This window comes from Chiloscyllium plagiosum, unplaced genomic scaffold, assembly GCF_037043375.1.
Source record: "Chiloscyllium plagiosum isolate Xiang-an unplaced genomic scaffold, Cpla_swu_hap1 HiC_scaffold_20, whole genome shotgun sequence".
Taxonomy (NCBI): domain Eukaryota; kingdom Metazoa; phylum Chordata; class Chondrichthyes; order Orectolobiformes; family Hemiscylliidae; genus Chiloscyllium; species Chiloscyllium plagiosum.
Genome location: NW_028270158.1, coordinates 5,151,445 through 5,170,469, shown reverse-complemented (window position 1 = coordinate 5,170,469; position 19,025 = coordinate 5,151,445). Strand labels below are relative to the sequence as shown.

Sequence of the window (19,025 nt, the reverse complement as noted above, 5' to 3'; positions counted from 1 at the left end):
ATTATAGTCCAACAGGTTTATTTGGAAGCACTAGCTTTCGGAGCGACGCTCCTTCATCAGATGGTTGTGGAGAATAAGATCATAAGACACAGAATTTGTAGCAAAGGTTTACAGTGTGATGTAACTGAAGTGATATATTGAAAAAGATCTGGATTATTTGTTTGGTTTATGATCTTGATGATTGAATATCCTATCTATGATGGGACAGGGACAAGGAAATGACCCTGTGATCGGAAATGTTAACTTCGGTCACATTAACTGTTTTCTGCATAAACCTAGATGTTTGGAAAAGGGAACACATTCGAATTGAAACTAACAGCTGCCTATTGGAGAAACAATTACCTGGAATATCTCAAAGCCGGCAATATCAAGAATTCCGAGGAATGTGGCACCTTGCCTCTTGGTCCTGTCCAGGGCTTTGTTGATACGAATGAGTAACCAGCGAAACAGCCGTTCATACATGGCTTTGGCTAAAGCTTCGACAGCAAAGTCAGCCTGTGGCAGAAACATTCATGAGCATTTTAACCATGTGATGCTTCAGATGTAGAATTAAATAGACATTAACAACCACTTGGTCAGTCTCACAAAGTATTTTTTTATTCATTCCCAGGATGAGGGCATCACTGGCCAATCCAGCACTCATTGCCCTGTTAGGGGTCAACCACATTGCTGTGGGTCTGGAGTCACACGTAGACCAGAGCAGATAAGGATAACCATTCCCTTCCCTAAAGGGCATTAGTGAATCAGATGGGTTTGTCCCAAATAATTGTTTCTTTGTCATCATCAGGTTCAGATTTTTAAAAAAAATCAAATTTAGATTCCATCATTTGCCATGGCAGGATTTGATTCATGGTCCCCAGGACATTACTTGAGTCTCTAGATTACAGGTCTAGTGATAACATTATTAGGCTATCATCCTCCCTTCAAGCATGTGTATCACTTACATCACCAAATAGCCACACAAATGTAAAAGCAGGGACCTGTTCTCTGCAGGGAAAAGGATCAAGTCCATCGTGCAGTTTCAGGATTCAATAAAAGTGTGGAGGACAATTCCTCCCTGGTTCATTTTCCACAGCAGTGCCTTACCCAATCAGTTTCAATTTGCCAATCAATCTGCACCCTTTCCTCCTGCAATCTAAATTGTTGTTCCCTTTGAGAAGAGGTTTTCTTGCATCTGTATCGATGAGACTGAGATGAAAAGCATTTCTCTTTATTCAACCATTGTAAATTCCCTTTCCGCTCAGGAATTGCTGCTTTGGGCAGATATTTCTCTTGAATATTACCTCCAGCTTAATCTTTCTCCCATCAATTGTACACGACAGCATGATGGAACTTTACTCTTTTCATGTCTAGTTTGCTTCACTCATACTGTTTTCTTTCCACCATTACCGTCACTTGACTTACTAAAGTGGCATGGTGGCTCAGTAGTTGCCCTGGGTTCAATCCCAGCCGTGGACATTTTCTCCGCGTCTGTGTGGATTTCCTCTGGGTGCTCCAGTATCCTCCCAAAGTCCAAAGATGTGCAGGTTAAGTAGATTGGCCGTGCTAAATTGCCCATAGTGTCCAGAGATATACAGGCTAGATGGATTAGCCATGGGAATGCAGGGGTAGGGGTGCTCTTCAGAGGGTTAGAATGAACTCAATGGACTGAATGGCCTGCTTCCACACTGTAGGGATTCTCTGACTGGCTAGTCCAAATTCATGGGGTATCATCATGCTCTGCTGGGGGATCTTGGTTTTCTGTTGCACTACAAAACTGTTTCTTGGTACATAATCCAGGGCTGATCTTGACATCTAAATGTCTAATTTTCCTGCTTGATTGAGGGCAAAGATTTAGATAGATCTGTGAGATACTAACTGCCCATTCTGGTGATTAACATTAACATATTTTGCGATTTTGATTTCTAGCTGTGACCATATGCTAACCTTGCCTCTCCCAGAGCAGAGCTTCCTCCAGCATTAATGTTCTTCTCTGATTTATGCTTCTATATTTCTTCTCTGATATCTTGAATTCTGTAGCAGCTGGAGAATTATTTTTCTGACCTCTGAACTTAATGACATAACATTTGATCTAAACGTGTATTTGAACTTCCTTGTTGAAACTGTCACATTAATGTAAAAAAAGGACCATCAATCTTCAATTTTCATCATCTGATTTTAATACCTTGACACCTTCATGGATTAAATAGACTTTTCAAAAAGGTTGGAGTAAATAATTTGACCATAAACTGAAGCAAACTCAGGAAACCAATTTGGAATTAAAACAATTTTCTGAACAGAAATAATCATTTTGATATAAAAACATTGAAACTAGTCAACTGAGGCAGGTGTCAAAAGCCTCGCTTCTTTTGTTTTAATTTGCACGTTTATGCAAAACTGCACATATTGGCAATTATTCAGCTTGGAAAGACAATGGAGCCAGACTCAGGAACACACAAATAGACCATCATTTTGTAGCTGCTTAGCAGAACAGCAGGCAGAGAAGAAGACAAAATAGATAGGTAACAAGGACTGAAAATCTTTCTACGTCTCCCTGTTTCCCTTTCAGCCACTTGGAGGCCAACACTAGTTATAAATCAAATCAGAGAACCACCCATTGACTGGAAACTCAAGGATTCCACAAAGTTTGCTGCTGTGAGGATACACAACTTCAACTAAACAGCTGTGGTCTCAGGTTAAACTGCAACAACTCAAAATCTTGAATAACTTTTTATATCGTCCACTCTTTTTCTTTCTATGGTACCAGAAACTCTTTCTTTTTAAAACTTTATACCCGTGTTTGTGTATGTATATTGGATGTCATTTCATTATTTTCCTTGGAGTTAGTAGGTAATACAATTTCTCTTTCTTTCACTCAATAAAACTGCAACTGAATTTTTAATTCTGATCTAGTGAATACATTTTAATCAAAGTGAAGTAGAGCTGTGTGCTAAAAATATTTTGAGAGCCTGACTGGGGAAGTTAAAAAGAGGGGAGCAGACACACCCATCCTCACCTTATTGTAACAATATGATGTTGTTATGTTAACGGGTAGGATTGGCAGAACTAGGGAGACATTTGCATAATCAGGTAAATAGACACCTTCAATAGCCACCTGAATTCTGAGGGAGGATCACTCAACCCGAAGCATTAACTCTGATTTCTCTCCCAGGATGCTGCCAGACCTGGTGAGCTTTTCCAGCAATTTCTGTTTTTGCTTCTGATTTACAGCATCCACAGTTCTTCAATGGTGCACTATTCTATTATTCTATCAGGTAGATTTACACTGGGGTACGTAGAAAGTTGCCAATGGTAATTTAGATATTTTTGGCTAAGAGTCAGGGTGGATCTATACAATGATCGACCAGTACTAACTAGCTTACAGTAACCAGCATCACCAAATCGGCTTAGATGTAATCCAGAAAAGTTTCATCAATGTGATATCTTGACTTCAGCTACCTTACCGAAATGATAACAATTCTGAATGCAATCAAAATTCATAGTGAAATTAAACTGACCTTGGTCTGTCAAGAGCAGAATTTCTTATTTGGAAATCAGACAAGATAAAGAGTGCTTTGTCCTAGGCAGATTGATCTGCTGCAGGGGATAATCTTTCTTAAGAAGCAACTCTCTAGCTCTACAAGGACAGTGGCAGAATTTGATAGTGAGTTTTATAACCTACTAGCCTGGGAAGCTGAATCTGTTGAGCCTTCAGAAGCAGAGAAAATGTAGGTCATTAGGCTCATAGACTAGAATCCCTACAGTGTGGAAACAGGCCATTCAGCCTGACAAGTCCATACGACCCTCTGAAGAGTAACCCACCCAGACCCATTCCCCCACTACTCTGCATTTACCCCTAACTAATACACCTAACCTACACATCCCTGAACACTATGGGCAATTTCCCATAGCCAATTCACCTAACCTGCACATCTTTGGACTGTGGGAGGAAATCTACACAGACACAGGGAGAATGTGCAAACTCCACACAGACAGTTGCCTGAGGCTGGAATCGAACCCAGGTCCCTGGTGCTGTGAGGCAGCAGCGCTAACCACTGAGACATCATGCCACCTGCATCAAGCCTGCTCTGCCATTCAACTTGACCCTAGTTGATCCTGTGTCTCAATACTGTACTCCCGCTGTCTCTCCCTATTCCTTGACAACATTTGCTTCTGAAAATCTATCTATTCCTTTCTTAAATATATTCAATGGCTTCTCGTCCACAGCCTTCCATTGTAGAGAACTTGTAGAAAGTGAAGAAATTTCTCCTCTTCATAGTCAAAATGGCCTACCCTGTTCCCTGAGACCGTGACTGCTCGTTATCTCAACCACCTCCCCTCCCCCAACCCCAAGCCAGAGGGAGCATTCTCGCTCCCATCCTAGTCTCTCCTGCCCTGGTAGAACTTTGTACATTTTAATGGGATTCTGTCTCATTCTTTCATACTCCAATGTACATCGACACAATCGCTCCGCATATGTCAGTTCCACTATACCAGGAATCAATCTGGTGAAGCTTCAGCGCACTCCCTCAATGACAAGTTTATTATTCGCCTCCGTGCCTTCTTCTTCAATCAAGACTCTCGCCCACCCTCTGACGACCTCTTCTCCCACCTCCAACACACCCCGTCCACCTGGACACCCCGTGCTGGCCTCCTACCTGCCCTCGACCTCTTCATAGCAAACTGCCGCCGCGATATTAACCGCTACCTGAACTCCCACACTCCCCCCACCCACTCCAACCTCTCACCCTCGGAACGCGCAGCCCTCCACTCCCTCCGTTCCAACCCCAACCTCACCATCAAACCAGCTGACAAGGGAGGCGCAGTAGTAGTTTGGCGCACTGACCTTTACACCGCTGAGGCCAAACGCCAGCTCGCAGATACCTCCTCCTACTGCCCCCTTGACCATGACCCCACCCCCCACCACCAAACCATCATCTCCCAGACCGTCCATAACCTCATCACCTCAGGGGACCTCCCATCCACCGCCTCCAACCTCATAGTCCCACAACCCCGCACCGCCCGTTTCTACCTCCTGCCCAAAATCCACAAACCTGACTGCCCTGGACCACCCATTGTCTCAGCCTGCTCCTGCCCCACCGAACTCATCTCGGCATACCTCGACACGGTCCTGTCCCCATTAGTCCAAGAACTCCCCACCTACGTTCGTGACACCACCCACGCCCTCCACCTCCTCCAGGATTTCCGCTTCCCCGGTCCCCAACGCCTCATCTTCACCATGGACATCCAGTCCCTGTACACCTCCATCCCCCATCACGAAGGACTCAAAGCACTCCGCTTCTTCCTTTCCCGCCGTACCACCCAGTACCCTTCCACCGACACCCTCCTTCGACTGACCGAACTGGTCCTCACCCTGAACAACTTTTCTTTCCAATCCTCCCACTTTCTCCAAACAAAAGGAGTAGCCATGGGCACCCGCATGGGCCCCAGCTATGCCTGCCTCTTCGTAGGGTATGTGGAACAATCCATCTTCCGCAACTACACTGGCCCCACCCCCCATCTTTTTCTTCGCTACATTGATGACTGTATCGGCGCTACCTCGTGCTCCCACGAGGAGGTTGAACAGTTCATCCACTACACCAACACCTTCCACCCCGACCTCAAATTCACCTGGACAGTCTCGGACTCCTCCCTCCCCTTCCTAGACCTTTCTGTTTCTATCTCAGGCGACCGAATCAACACGGACATCTACTACAAACCTACCGACTCCCACAGCTACCTGGACTACACCTCCTCCCATCCTGCCCCCTGTAAAAACGCCATCCCATTCTCCCAATTCCTTCGTCTCCGCCGCATCTGCTCCCAGGAGGACCAGTTCAAAATACGTACAACACAGATGGCCTCCTTCTTCAAGGACCGCAATTTCCCCCCCGACGTGGTCGACGGTGCCCTCCACCGCATCTCCTCCACTTCCCGCTCCTCCGCCCTTGAGCCCCGCCCCTCCAACCGCCACCAGGACAGAACCCCACTGGTCCTCACCTACCACCCCACCAATCTCCATGTACAGCGCATCATCCGCCGTCACTTCCGCCACCTCCAAACAGACCCCAGCACCAAGGATATATTTCCCTCCCCTCCCCTATCAGCTTTCCGTAGAGACCACTCCCTCCGCGACTCCCTTGTCAGATCCACACCCCCCACCGACCCAACCACCACTCCCGGCACCTTCCCTTGCAACCGCAGGAGGTGCAACACTTGCGCCCACACCTCCCCCCTCACTTCTCTCCAAGGCCCCAAGGGAAACTTCCATATCCGCCACAGATTCACCTGCACCTCCACCCACATCATCTACTGCATCCGCTGCAGCCGGTGTGGCCTCCTCTATATTGGGGAGACAGGCCGCCTACTTGCGGAGCGATTCAGAGAGCACCTCTGGGCCACCCGGACGAACCAACCCAACCAACCTGTGGCACAGCATTTCAACTCCCCCTCCCACTCCACCGAGGATATGCAGGTCATTGGACTCATCCACCGCCAAACCACAACAACCCGACGGTCGGAGGAGGAGCGTCTTATCTTCCGACTGGGAACCCTCCAACCGCAGGGGATGAACTTGGACTTCACCAGTTTCTTCATCCCCCCTCCCCCCACCTTGTCTCAGCCGGATCCTTCCAGCCCGGCACCGCCTTCCTGACCTGCAGTCTTCTTCTTGACCTCTCCGCCTCCATCCTACTCCGACCTATCACCCTCACCTTGACCTCTTTCCACCTATCACATTTCCAACTCCCCTCCTCCAAGTCCCTCCTCCCTACCTTTTATCTTCTCCTGCTGAACACTCTCTGCTCATTCCTGAAGAAGGGCCTGTGCCCGAAACGTCGAATCTCCTGTTCCCTGGATGCTGCCTGACCTGCTGTGCTGTTCCAGCAATAAAGTTTCAACTTATTTTTTCTGAGGCAAGGAGACCAAACCTGCACACAATACTCCAGGTGTGCTCCTACCAAACTTATGCACTCTTTGCTCCTGTCCTTATGAACATGTTCAGAAGCCTGGTCGGTATGGACAAGTTGGACTGAAGGATCTGTTTCCATGCTGTACATCTCTATGACTCTATGACTGTATGACATGTTCAGAAGCCTGGTCAGTTTGGATGAGTTGGGCCAAAGGGTCTGTTTCCTTGTGGTATGACTCGATGATGTTTCCAGCACAGAGCGAGGGCCAGTCAACAATTTAGACAAGTTCAGGAGGAGGGACAGAATGGCATGGTATGACCCAGTGGGAAAGGTTGGCATACTAAAGGATTTGGGGGTTCTTGTACACCTGCAAATGGCTTTCATAGACTTGAATTGAAGTGGTCTGTGGGGAGTTTAGCAAGGTTTGTGATGAAGTCTGTCATGTCCATAGGAAGGATGTTGTTGGACTTGAGGGAGTTCTGAAAAGATTTGCAGGGATGTCACTGGGATTGGAAGGTTTGGGCTATGGGGAGAGGCTGGATAGGCTGGATAGGCTGGGGCTTTTCTCCAAGAGCATCAGAAGCTGAAGGGGGACGAGATTTGTAGAACATGGGGGGCATGAACAGGGTGAACAGCCCAGAATCTTTCTCCTGGGAGGGGGGAGTCCAAAACTAGAGGGCATTGGAAAGGCGAGGGATTTGGAAGGGACCTGAGGGGCAGCATTTTGACGCAGAGGGTGGGCTGCCAGAGGAAGTGGTGGAGGTAGGTACAATGACGACATTTAAAAGGCATCTGGATGGGTATAAGCATGGGTAGGGTTTGGAGGGATACGGGCCACAAGCTGGCAAATGGGACCAGATCTTTCAGATATCAGGTCGGTGTTCATGAGTTGGGCCAAAGGGTCTCTGTATGACTCTACAACAGACTTGGTGACCACCTGCAGTGGTCATGGGAGAAAGTGAGGACAGCAGATGCTGGCGATCAGAGTCGGGAGTGTGGTGCTGGAAAAACACAGCAGGTCAGGCAGCATCCGAGGAGCAGGAGAGTCGACATTGTTGGCATAATCCCTTTCATTAGGAATTCCTGCCTGAAACGTTTATTCTGCTGCTCCTCGGATGCTGCCTGAATTGCTGTGCTCTTCCAGCACCACTGATCCAGAATCTGGTTTCCAGCATCTGCAGTCATTGTTTTTACCTGGAATGGTCATACTGAGCTGTGAAGTTGGATGGCAGTCAGGTACAGGCCACAGCGCTGATCCAACCTGTGGCATTCCATGGAAGAGTAAAGATCAGGAATGGTTTGGGAATTCTTTTTACCTGCTCCTTGGTCTGTGCCTTCTGCACGTAGTCACGCCCAACTTTGATGCGAGGACTCAGGATGGCTCTGGTGAAGTCAGTCACGTTCATACCCAGCAGGTGACACACCTTCTGTGCAACTTGATGAAGGAAACACACAGGAGCTGGTTATGAGCATGGCCATCCCAGGCTGAGCATCACAAGCCTCCAGAGAGTGTGGCAAGACGTACCTGTGTTATCCGGCATCGAAGCCTGGTCAGTGTTTCGCTCCTTTTTGAAGCAAATATTACCCAGCTGCAGCACGGATGAAACAATCTTCAATATCGCTGAAAATATCAGAAAGAGTTACCGATCAGCACCAGCAGGATTTTGTCAGGCTGCCTTATAAATTACCCATTTACTTTCCATCGCTTGGTTTTCAAATGTGATCCTTTCCAAATGGGGCTTTGGTTGTGCTCACCAGCGAGCGATCACACAACAGCACGCCCCTTATTTAAACAAATTTATGGAACAGTGCCTGTTAGACAACCTTGTAAAATAAGGCAAGGAATGCATAGGATTCTGTCAATGTGAATCTGACTAAAAAAGGCATTGTCTTCGCTTCCAATTCTCAGAAAATAATCATCAAGAAGAAAAATATACAATGACTGGGAAAGATGGTGATAGGCGGAGTTTTGTTTTGTACTGTCTCAGAAACAAACACCTCCACAAAAAATAACATGCATCCTTTGAGAAGTACCAAGTATTGATAGAGAATGTGATCTGAATAAATTCCTCAATCCTTTATTTTACTTTAAAGTGTGTTTTATATTGACTGATATTTGCCTTATTACAGATTGATATATGTTGGTTTGATGAATCTGATTGATATATTACCGCATGGGAATGTTATCTGATTATCAACGTCATGAAAGGTAGTTAAGACCATCAGAACCAGGAGCAGGAGGAGGCTATTCAGCCCCTCCAGCTTGCTCAGCTGTTTAATACCATAATGGTTGATCTCCTTTCGGCCTCTATTCCACCTTCCTGTCCACCCTCCATAACCTTTCAACCCAATACTCATGAAAGCTCTGTCCATCTCCTCTTTACTCAATGTCCCAGTATCCACCGCACTCTGGGGTGGTGAATTCCACAGATTGAGGATCCTTTGAGAGAAGTAATTCCTCCCCATCTCTGTTTTAACTCTGCTACCCCTTATTCTGAAACTGTGACCTCTCATTCCACATGAGGAACAATCCTCTCCATGTCTACTTTGTCAATCCCCTTTAGCATCTTATAGACCTCAATTAGATGCCCCCTCATTCTTCTGAACTTCAGAGAGTATAGGCCAAGACTACTCAATCTAAAGTACCAGTAAGCCTAACACCTGTGGTGGTTAAGTTACTTGAGAAGATTCTGAGGGATAAGATATACATGCATTTGGAAAGACAGGGTTTAATTAGGAATAATTAGCATGATTTTGTGTGTGGGAGATCACGCCTCACAGATTTGTTAGAGTTCTTTGATGAAGTGACCAGCAAAGTTGATGAGGGCAAGGTGGTAGACGTAGTCAATATGGATTTCAGTAAGGCCTCTGATTAGGTTCCACATGGTAGGCTGCTCTGGAAGGTTAGATTGCATGGAATCCAGGGGGAGCTGGCAAATTGGAATCACAGTTGACTTGAATGTCAGAAGCAGAGGGTAATAGTGGTAGAATGAGTGTCAGACTGGAGGCCTGTGACTAGTGGAGTGCCTCAGGGGTCAGTGATAGGCCCATTGCTGTTTGTTACCTACATCAATGATTTGGATGAGAATGTACAAGCCATGATTAGTAAGTTTGCAGATGACACTAAAATAGGCGGTATTGTGGACAGTAAGAAAATATATCAGAAATTGCAGCAGGACCTTGATCAGCTGGGGAAGTGGGCTGAGAAATGGCAAATGGAATTTAATATAGATAAGTGTGAGGTCTTGCATTTTGGAAAGTCAAATCAAAGTAGGGGTTTCATGGTGGAGAAAGGGCTGCAGATGCTGGAGATCAGAGCTGAAAATGTGTTGCTGGAAAAGCGCAGCAGGTCTGGCAGCATCCAAGGAGCAGGAGAATCGACGTTTCGGGCATAAGCCATTCTTCAGGAAGGGCTTCATGGTTTCATGGCAAATGATAGGGCCTTAAGGAGTGTAGTGCAACAGAGGGACCTTGGAGTTCAGGTGCACGGTTCACTGAAAGTGGAGTCCCAGGTAGACAGGGCAGTGAAGAAGGCTTTTGGCACACTGGCTTTCATCAGTCAGCGCATTGAGTATAGAAGTTGGGAAGTTATGTTGCAGTTGTACAGGATGTTGGTGAGGCTGCAGTTGGAGTACTGTGTTCAGTTTTGGTCACCTTGCTACAGGAAGGATGTTATTAAACTGGAAAGAGTGCAGAAGAAATTTACAAGGATGTTGCCGGGACTCAACGGTCTGATTTATAGGGAGGGGCTGGATAAACTAGAACTCTTTTCTTTGGAGTGTAGGAGATTGTGGGGGGGGAGGGGGGGGAGAGACAGTGGATCGTGCAGAAATGTATAAGATCATGAGAGGCATGGATAGGGTGAAAGCATTCAGTCTTTTTCCCAGGGGTGGGGAATCGAGGACTAGAGGGCATCAGTTTAAGGTTAGAGGGGAAAGAATAAAAGAGAACCTGAGGGGCAACTTTTTTTACACAGAGGACGGTACGCATATGGAATAAGCTGCCAGTGAAAGTGGTTGAAATGGGTACATTAACAACATTAAAAAGGCCTTTGGACACATACATGGACAGGAAATGATTTGGAGATGCTGGTATTGGACTGGGGTGTACAAAGTTAAAAATCACACAACACCAGGTTATAGTCCAACAGGTTTATTTGGAAGCACTAGCTTTCGGAGCGACGCTCCTTCATCAGGTGGTTGTGGAGTCTAAGATCGTAAGCCACAGAATTTATAGCAAATTCTGTGTCTTACCCGGAATAAGGGGATTTGTTTTATGAGGAAAGGTTGGACAAACTGGTCTGGGTTCCCCTGGTGTTTAGAGAGTGAGGGGTGACCTGATTGAAGTGTATCAGATCCTCAATGGCCCAGACAAGGTGGACCTGGGAAGAATACTTCCTGTTGTGTCCTGAACTAGAGGGAAGTATTTTAAAATGAGGGGTTGCCTTTTGAAAGACAGAGATGAAGGGAATTATTTTCTCTCAGAGGTCTGTCTGACTTTGGAACTCTCTGCCTCTGGAGGTGAGATCATTGAATCATTTTAGGATGGAGATGGAGATGGAGATGGAGATGGAAATGGAGATGGAGATGGAGATGGAGATGGAGATGGAGATGGAGATGGAGATGGATAGAATTTTGTTCGCCAGGGAAGTGAGAGCTAACGGCAGGAAATAGGAATGCAGAATTAGAAACACAAACAGATCACCTGTGATTATACTGAATGGGAGAGCAGGCTTGAAGGGCAGAGTGGCGTATCCAGCCCCTAGTTTGTACGTTTGCATGTTTCTGAGCTGTGTTGTTCCAGCGCTGTGGCTGTAAATGTGAGATTTAAACCAACTGTAAGCCCAACCCCAATCAGCTCAATGGGGGAATGATTGACATCATATTGTTTACTCTATTAATGCCTTTCAGCTTGCAGCATTTACACGGTCATTGGTTCAACCTTCAAGTGATTTAAATGGAGATTGTAACCATCTGATGCTTGCTCACTGCCATCTGTTGGCAGATGAATTGAAATGTCAAACACATGGATTCTGTATAAGTATTGTATCTGGGTGTAACTTATTGCCCAACGTATACGCAATGTGTGTGTAATGTGTGTGAAATGTGTGTGTAATGTGTGTAAAATGTGTGTAAAATGTGTGTGAACTGGTGTGTAATTTATTGCAGAATAAGAGCCTTCAATATGAATTTGAATCACCAATAAGTTACTTTTGATTTTTGTCCCTTTAGGTTTCCCTCTCTGGGCTGCAGCGGGTGACAGCTCCAGAACTTTGTATGTTCATTTCCAATCTGACATTCTTTCCATCCCCTGCGCCAAAATGACAAAGACATTATTTGCCAAATTATAAATTGATGCACTTTGGTTGTTGTTGGCTGTGTAACATTATTCTCTCTATCAAACACCATTTATGGAGACTTGGCCTCAGAACAGTCATCTCATTCCTCGACACTTTTGTTTCTTTGAGGAGAATCCAACAGCCCATTTTTAGTGAGGCCTCAGAGTCTTCATAACCAAGTCTCACTGATCTGTACGGTGCCAAGATAATTTAACACAAGATAAATAATCCCGCAGAAAATGTATTGCTCTGTGAGAAGTGGTGGATACAAACCTACAAATCACTGCGGCTATTGTCAGTTTATCATAATTTCAATTTGACACTGTGCCAAAATGTAAAGGAAAAGGAATGGGAGATAACTCTTGTTCAAGTGGTTTACAACAGCTGCAACAGTGTTAGGGACAGGGCTAGGGTTAGGGACAGGGCTAGGGTTAGGGACAGGGCTAGGGTTAGGGACAGGGCTAGGGCTAGGGACAGAGATAGGGTTAGGGACAGGTTTAGGGTTAGGGACAGGGCTAGGGTTAGGGACAGGGCTAGGGTTAGGGACAGGGCTAGGGTTAGGGACAGGGCTAGGGTTAGAGACAGGGCTAGGGTTAGAGACAGGGCTAGGGTTAGAGACAGAGATAGGGTTAGGGACAGGGTTAGGGTTAGGACACAGGGCTAGGGTTAGGGACAGGGCTAGGGCTAGGGACAGGGCTAGGGTTAGGGACAGAGATAGGGTTAGGGACAGAGATAGGGTTAGGGACAGAGATAGGGTTAGGGACAGGGATAGGGTTAGGGACAGAGATAGGGTTAGGGACAGGGATAGTGTTAGGGACAGGGATAGTGTTAGGGACAGGGATAGGGTTAGGGACAGGGATAGGGTTAGGGACAGGGCTAGGGTTAGGGACAGGGATAGTGTTAGGGACAGGGATAGTGTTAGGGACAGGGATAGTGTTAGGGACAGGGATAGGGTTAGGGACAGGGACAGTGCTAGGGCTAGGGACAGGGCTAGGGATAGGGACAGAGATAGGGTTAGGAACAGAGATAGGGTTAGGGACAGGGATAGTGTTAGGGACAGGGATCGTGTTAGGGACAGGGATAGTGTTAGGGACAGGGATAGGGTTAGGGACAGGGATAGTGTTAGGGACAGGGATAGTGTTAGGGACAGGGATAGTGTTAGGGACAGGGATAGGGTTAGGGACAGGGATAGGGTTAGGGACAGGGCTAGGGCTAGGGACAGGGATAGGGTTAGGGACAGGGATAGTGTTAGGGACAGGGCTAGGGTTAGAGACAGGGCTAGGGTTAGAGACAGGGCTAGGGTTAGGGACAGGGATAGTGTTAGGGACAGGGCTAGGGTTAGAGACAGGGCTAGGGTTAGAGACAGGGCTAGGGTTAGTGACAGGGCTAGGGTTAGAGACAGGGCTAGGGTTAGAGACAGGGCTAGGGTTAGAGACAGGGCTAGGGTTAGAGACAGAGATAGGGTTAGGGACAGGGCTAGGATTATGGACAGGGCTAGGGTTAGGGACAGTGCTAGGGCTAGGGACAGGGCTAGGGTTAGGGACAGGGCTAGGGTTAGAGACAGGGCTAGGGTTAGGGACAGGGCTAGGGTTAGGGACAGGCCTAGGGGTAGGGACAGTGCTAGGGCTAGGGACAGGGCTAGGGTTAGGGACAGGGCTAGGGTTAGAGACAGGGCTAGGGTTAGAGACAGGGCTAGGGTTAGAGACAGGGCTAGGGTTAGGGACATTGCTAGGGCTAGGGACAGGGCTAGGGTTAGAGACAGGGCTAGGGTTAGAGACAGGGCTAGGGTTAGGGACAGGGCTAGGGTTAGGGACAGGCCTAGGGGTAGGGACAGTGCTAGGGCTAGGGACAGGGCTAGGGTTAGAGACAGGGCTAGGGTTAGAGACAGGGCTAGGGTTAGGGACAGGGCTAGGGTTAGGGACAGGCCTAGGGGTAGGGACAGTGCTAGGGCTAGGGACAGGGCTAGGGTTAGGGACAGAGATAGGGTTAGGGACAGGGATAGTGTTAGGGACAGGGATAGTGTTAGGGACAGGGATAGGGTTAGGGACAGGGATAGGGTTAGGGACAGGAATAGTGATCGGGACAGGGTTAGGGTTAGGGACAGGGATAGGGTTAGGGACAGGGATAGTGTTCGGGATAGGGTTAGGGTTAGGGACAGGGATAGTGTTAGGGACAGGGTTAGGGTTAGTTACAGGGATAGAGTAAAGGACAGGGATAGTGTTAGGGACAGGGATAGAGTTACGGACAGGGATAGTCTTAGGGACAGGGATAGAGTTAGGGACAGGGATAGTGTTATGGACAGGGTTAGGGACAGGGATAGGGTTAGGGACAGGGATAGGATTAGGGACAGGGATAGGATTAGGGACAGGGATAGTTTTATGGACAGGTATAGAGTTAGGGACAGGGTTAGGATCAGGGATAGGGTTAGGGACAGGGACAGGGTTAGGGACAGGGTTAGGGACAGGGTTAGGGTTAGAGTTAGGGTTAGGGACAATGTTAGGATTCAGTTTAGTGTTCGGGTTATGGTTAAGGTTTGTGTTCGAGTTACGGTTAGGGTTAATGTCTGACTTGGTGATTGTGTAATTGTGGTGATCTTTGGTAGGTGATCTGATGAGAATTGAAAGGTCAGAGAAGGAGACAGTCACCCTTGTTCAGAAAGACAGAGATGTTACAAATTGTTACTAGACTCACTCATCTCCTGATTATACACAAACACAGCACTTTGCATGCAGCAAGTTGTGCAATAATCATCTCACAAACTGCTACAATTTTTTTAATCCAGAAGTCTTTGATTTGTATTCCAGAAAGTGACCATTTTTCAACATCACAAGTGAAACATCACTGAACACTGAAGAACACTGATTCTCCACGATCTGTGACAGGCAGGCACTAGGACCCAGCTTATGTTCACAATTCCCAGGCCGAGAGATCAACATTTTTACTGAAACCTTCAAACTTTACACAGCCTGGGATCCTGAAACTTTCCTCATTGCTCTGGGTCTTACTCATTCACATTTAGTTCCCAGGCCCACACCTTAATCTCTTTCCTGAATATATCCAGTGACTTGGCCTCCACAGCTAGAGTCCCACAGGGAGTTGACCACCCTCTCACCCACATAGCCCCTCGCTCAGTCCTCCAATCTCCTTCTGCCCTCTAACCTTTGCAGGAAGCTCTGTTCCACTAGGGTTGCCTCCTCGTGTACCACACCCTCCCTTTGCCCAGTGATTGCCGGCTCTACTACCTGCCAACTTGGGTTCCACATTTTGGAATTCCCCCCTTAAATCTTACCATTTCCCTCTCCAGGGCAGCATGGTGGTTAGCACTGCTGCCTCACAGCATCAGGGACCCAGGTTTGATTCCAGCCTCGGGTGACTGTCTATGTGGAGTTTGTACATTCTCCCCATGTCTGTGTGGGTTTCCTCCGGGTGCTCCGGTTTCCTCCCACAGTCCAAAGATGTGCAGCTTAGGTGGATTGGCCATTCTAAATTGCCCATAGTGTTCAGGGATGTGTAGGTTAGGTGCATTAGTCAGGGGTAAATGTAGAATAATAGGGTAGGGGTATGGGTTTGGGTGGGTTACTCTTCAGACAGTTGGTGTGGACTTGTTGGGCCGAAGGGCCTGTTTCCACACTGTAGGGATTTTATGATTCTATGACGATGCTCCCTCAAGGCCAGTTCTTCCATCAAATGCCAGTCACTTTTCCTCATCCTTTGGCTTGGCATCCGTTTCTTTCCTGTGGGCGTACATTTGGAGCCCATGACAAATGGAAGTTAACTTTGACACTTGGCGAATTGAGTCCTGGGCAACCCATACAGAAGCTTGTTGTCCTACTGATACATCACCCTGAGCTCATTTCTTGCCAGTTTTTATTCAGCGTTGATTGTTAATCACACTACAGCCAGCGGCGCTAACCAGTGTCTCAGAGAGGATAACAACCCCTTTACCTTCTTGAACTGGGCCTCTCCCCCATCTACCCTCCTAATCTCCCTCTGCCTCTGTCAAAAATATAAAACGGGACCTCATTTCCAACATCCTTCAGTCCTGAAGAAGAGTCACTGGACTCAAAAGCACTAACTCCATTTTCTCTCTCCACTCAGACAGTGCCAGACCTACTGAGCTTCTCCAGCCCTTGCTGTGTTTGTTTCTCACAGAGACGCTATCAAAATCATAATAATTCAGGATTAAGAGCACAGTAGAAACTGAGAAACATCCATCAACCTGTACAGGAAATGGGTGAAGGGAAATTAAATATTAAGGGCTTGAAATTCTACACAGATTCTGGAATCTTCTATGCCAACGTGTGTGAGGCTGGTAGGAGGGAGGTTAGACAGACCACGTTTCGATAAGGAATCCAAATTTCTATAAGAAATCCTTAGAATTCCTAATTGTTTTAAGTTTAATGAACATGTTTGAAATCCACATTCAGTTCAGAGAAGATAAAAGCGAGATGGTTCTTACAGGTTTGTTCATCGATTGAAAATCCCATGATGCTCATGGCCTCTGATGTTTCCTCAAACATGTCCTTGTCATCCTGGCCTGGAATAGGGACGTGGCCATTGGATAAAAACCGGTAACTGCTGAACGATTCCAGCAAGAGATCCTCTGAAAATCACAACAAAGAGAGTGAGTCAGCCATTCCTGCTCTTTGGAGACCAGAGAGAGAGAGAGAGAGTCGGAGAGGTAGAAAGAGAGAGAGAGACAAAGAGAGACAGAGACAGAGAGACAGAGAGAGAGAGACAGCAATAGATAGAGAGAGAGAGACAAAGAGAGTTGGAGAGGTAGAAAGAGAGAGAGAGAGACAGAGAGGTAGAGAGAGAGACAGAGAGAGAGAGAGAGAGACAGAGAGATAGAGAGACAGAGAGAGATAGAGAGAGAGAGACAGAGAGAGTTGGGGCGGCTGTGTGGAGGTGGGGGTGGGAAGAGAGAGAGAGAGAGAGACCTCATCCCAACAGAAATACATAACTCACCCTTCATCTTCACCCCAGCTCCAGCAAGAAGGTAATAGAAAATATGGAATGTCCTTTCCTCTGGAGCCTGACGAATAGCACGAGACTTTTCGAGCAGATCTAATTATTTCAGTTAAGTCAGCAAATTCACTTACAGTCATAGAGATGTGCAGCACAGAAACAGACCCTTCAGTCCAACTCATCCATGCTGACCATAGAATCATGCAATGTCTACAGTGTGGAAACAGGCCCGTCAGCCCAACAACTCCACATTGACCTCTGAAGAGTATCTCACCCAGACCCACTCCCTTCCCTATTACTTTACATTTACCCGGACTAATGCATCTAACCTACACATCCCTGAACACTATGGGCAGTTTAGCATGGCCAGTTCACCCTAACCTACATATCCCTGAACACTATGGGCAATTTAGCATGGCCAGTTCACCCTAACCTACATATCATTGAATTGTGGGAGGAAACCAGAAAACCCGGAGGAAATCCACGCAGACACGGGGAGAACGTGCAAACTCCACACAGACAGTCACCCGAGGCTGGAATTGAACCCAGTCATTTCTGCCACCTCCAAACAGACCCCACCACCAAGGATATATTTCCCTCCCCTTCCCTATCAGTGTTCCGGAAAGACCACTCCCTCCGTGACTTCCTCGTCAGGTCCACACCCCCCACCAACCCAACCTCCACTCCCGGCACCTTCCCCTGCAACCGTAAGAAATGCAAAACTTACGCCCACACCGCCCCCCTCACTTCCCTCCAAGGCCCCAAGTGATCCTTCCATATCCGCCACAAATTCACCTGCACCTCCACACACATCATTTACTATATCCGCTGCACCCAATGTGGCCTCCTATATATTGGGGAGACAGGCCGCCTGCTTGTGGAACGTTTCAGAAAACACCTTTGGGACACCCGCACCAACCAACCAACCAACCGCCCCGTGGCTGAACACTTTAACTCCCCCTCCCACTCCACCAAGGACATGCAGGTCCTTGGCCTCCTCCATCGCCAGACCATGGCAACACGACACCTGGAGGAAGAGCGCCTCATCTTTCGCCTAGGAACCCTCCAACCACAAGGGATGAATGCAGATTTCTCCAGCTTCCTCATTTCCCCTCCCCCCACCTTATCTCAGTTCCAACCCTCGGACTCAGCACCTCCTTCTTGACCTGCAATCTTCTTCCCGACCTCTCCGCCCCCACCCCCTCTCCGGCCTATCACCCTCACCTTAACCTCCTTCCACCTATCGCATTCCCAACGCCCCTTCCCCAAGTCCCTCCTCCCTAACTTTTATCTTAGCCTGCTTGGCACACCTTCCTCATTCCTGAAGAAGGGCTTATGCCCAAAACGTCGATTCTCCCTGCTCCTTGGATGCTGTCTTACCCTGGGGAAAAGACCTTGGCTACTCACCCTATCCATGCCACTCTTCCAGCCAGCTTCTTACAAATAAAAGCCTACATTGCAGAGATAATTCTTCACAAAGGTAGATAATCACTTGGATGAAACCAATTAAATAATTTTGAAATTAACCTGAAATTCCAAATGATACAGTGCTTTCCTCCTGTTTGTGTCCCTATTTCCCCTCAAAAGATTTATTGTTAGCAACCTCTTTTCATTCTCTTGTCAAATTAATACTGTTTTTGAACATTTCAGATATTTTCTAAACTACTTATTCAGGGATCTTATGACACACCTTTGGAGCAGGTGGGTCTTGAACCTGAGCCTCCTGGCTCAGAGGTATGGACATTATTTCTGTTTCACAAAAACCCCCTGTTTGAAATTTCATATGGTTTCATTGTGAGGTTGCACAGATTCAACTCCTTCCCCATACT

General features: G+C 47.2%; 1 protein-coding gene across 5 annotated transcripts in view; it reads right to left on the bottom strand.

The window, feature by feature from the left end:
* LOC122560464 (myosin-11-like) overlaps positions 1 to 19,025 on the bottom strand; it is a 185,884-nt gene that overhangs the window by 60,216 nt on the left and 106,643 nt on the right. For all 5 annotated transcript variants that reach the window (XM_087997598.1, XM_087997601.1, XM_087997602.1 and 2 more), the window contains 5 exons: positions 17,197 to 17,295; positions 16,688 to 16,831; positions 8,416 to 8,511; positions 8,207 to 8,325; positions 343 to 495 (listed from right to left, as the gene is read on the bottom strand). In XM_087997598.1, coding sequence (XP_087853724.1) covers positions 343 to 495; positions 8,207 to 8,325; positions 8,416 to 8,511; positions 16,688 to 16,831; positions 17,197 to 17,295 — 611 coding nt within the window. The remainder of the gene's footprint in view (positions 1 to 342; positions 496 to 8,206; positions 8,326 to 8,415; positions 8,512 to 16,687; positions 16,832 to 17,196; positions 17,296 to 19,025) is intronic.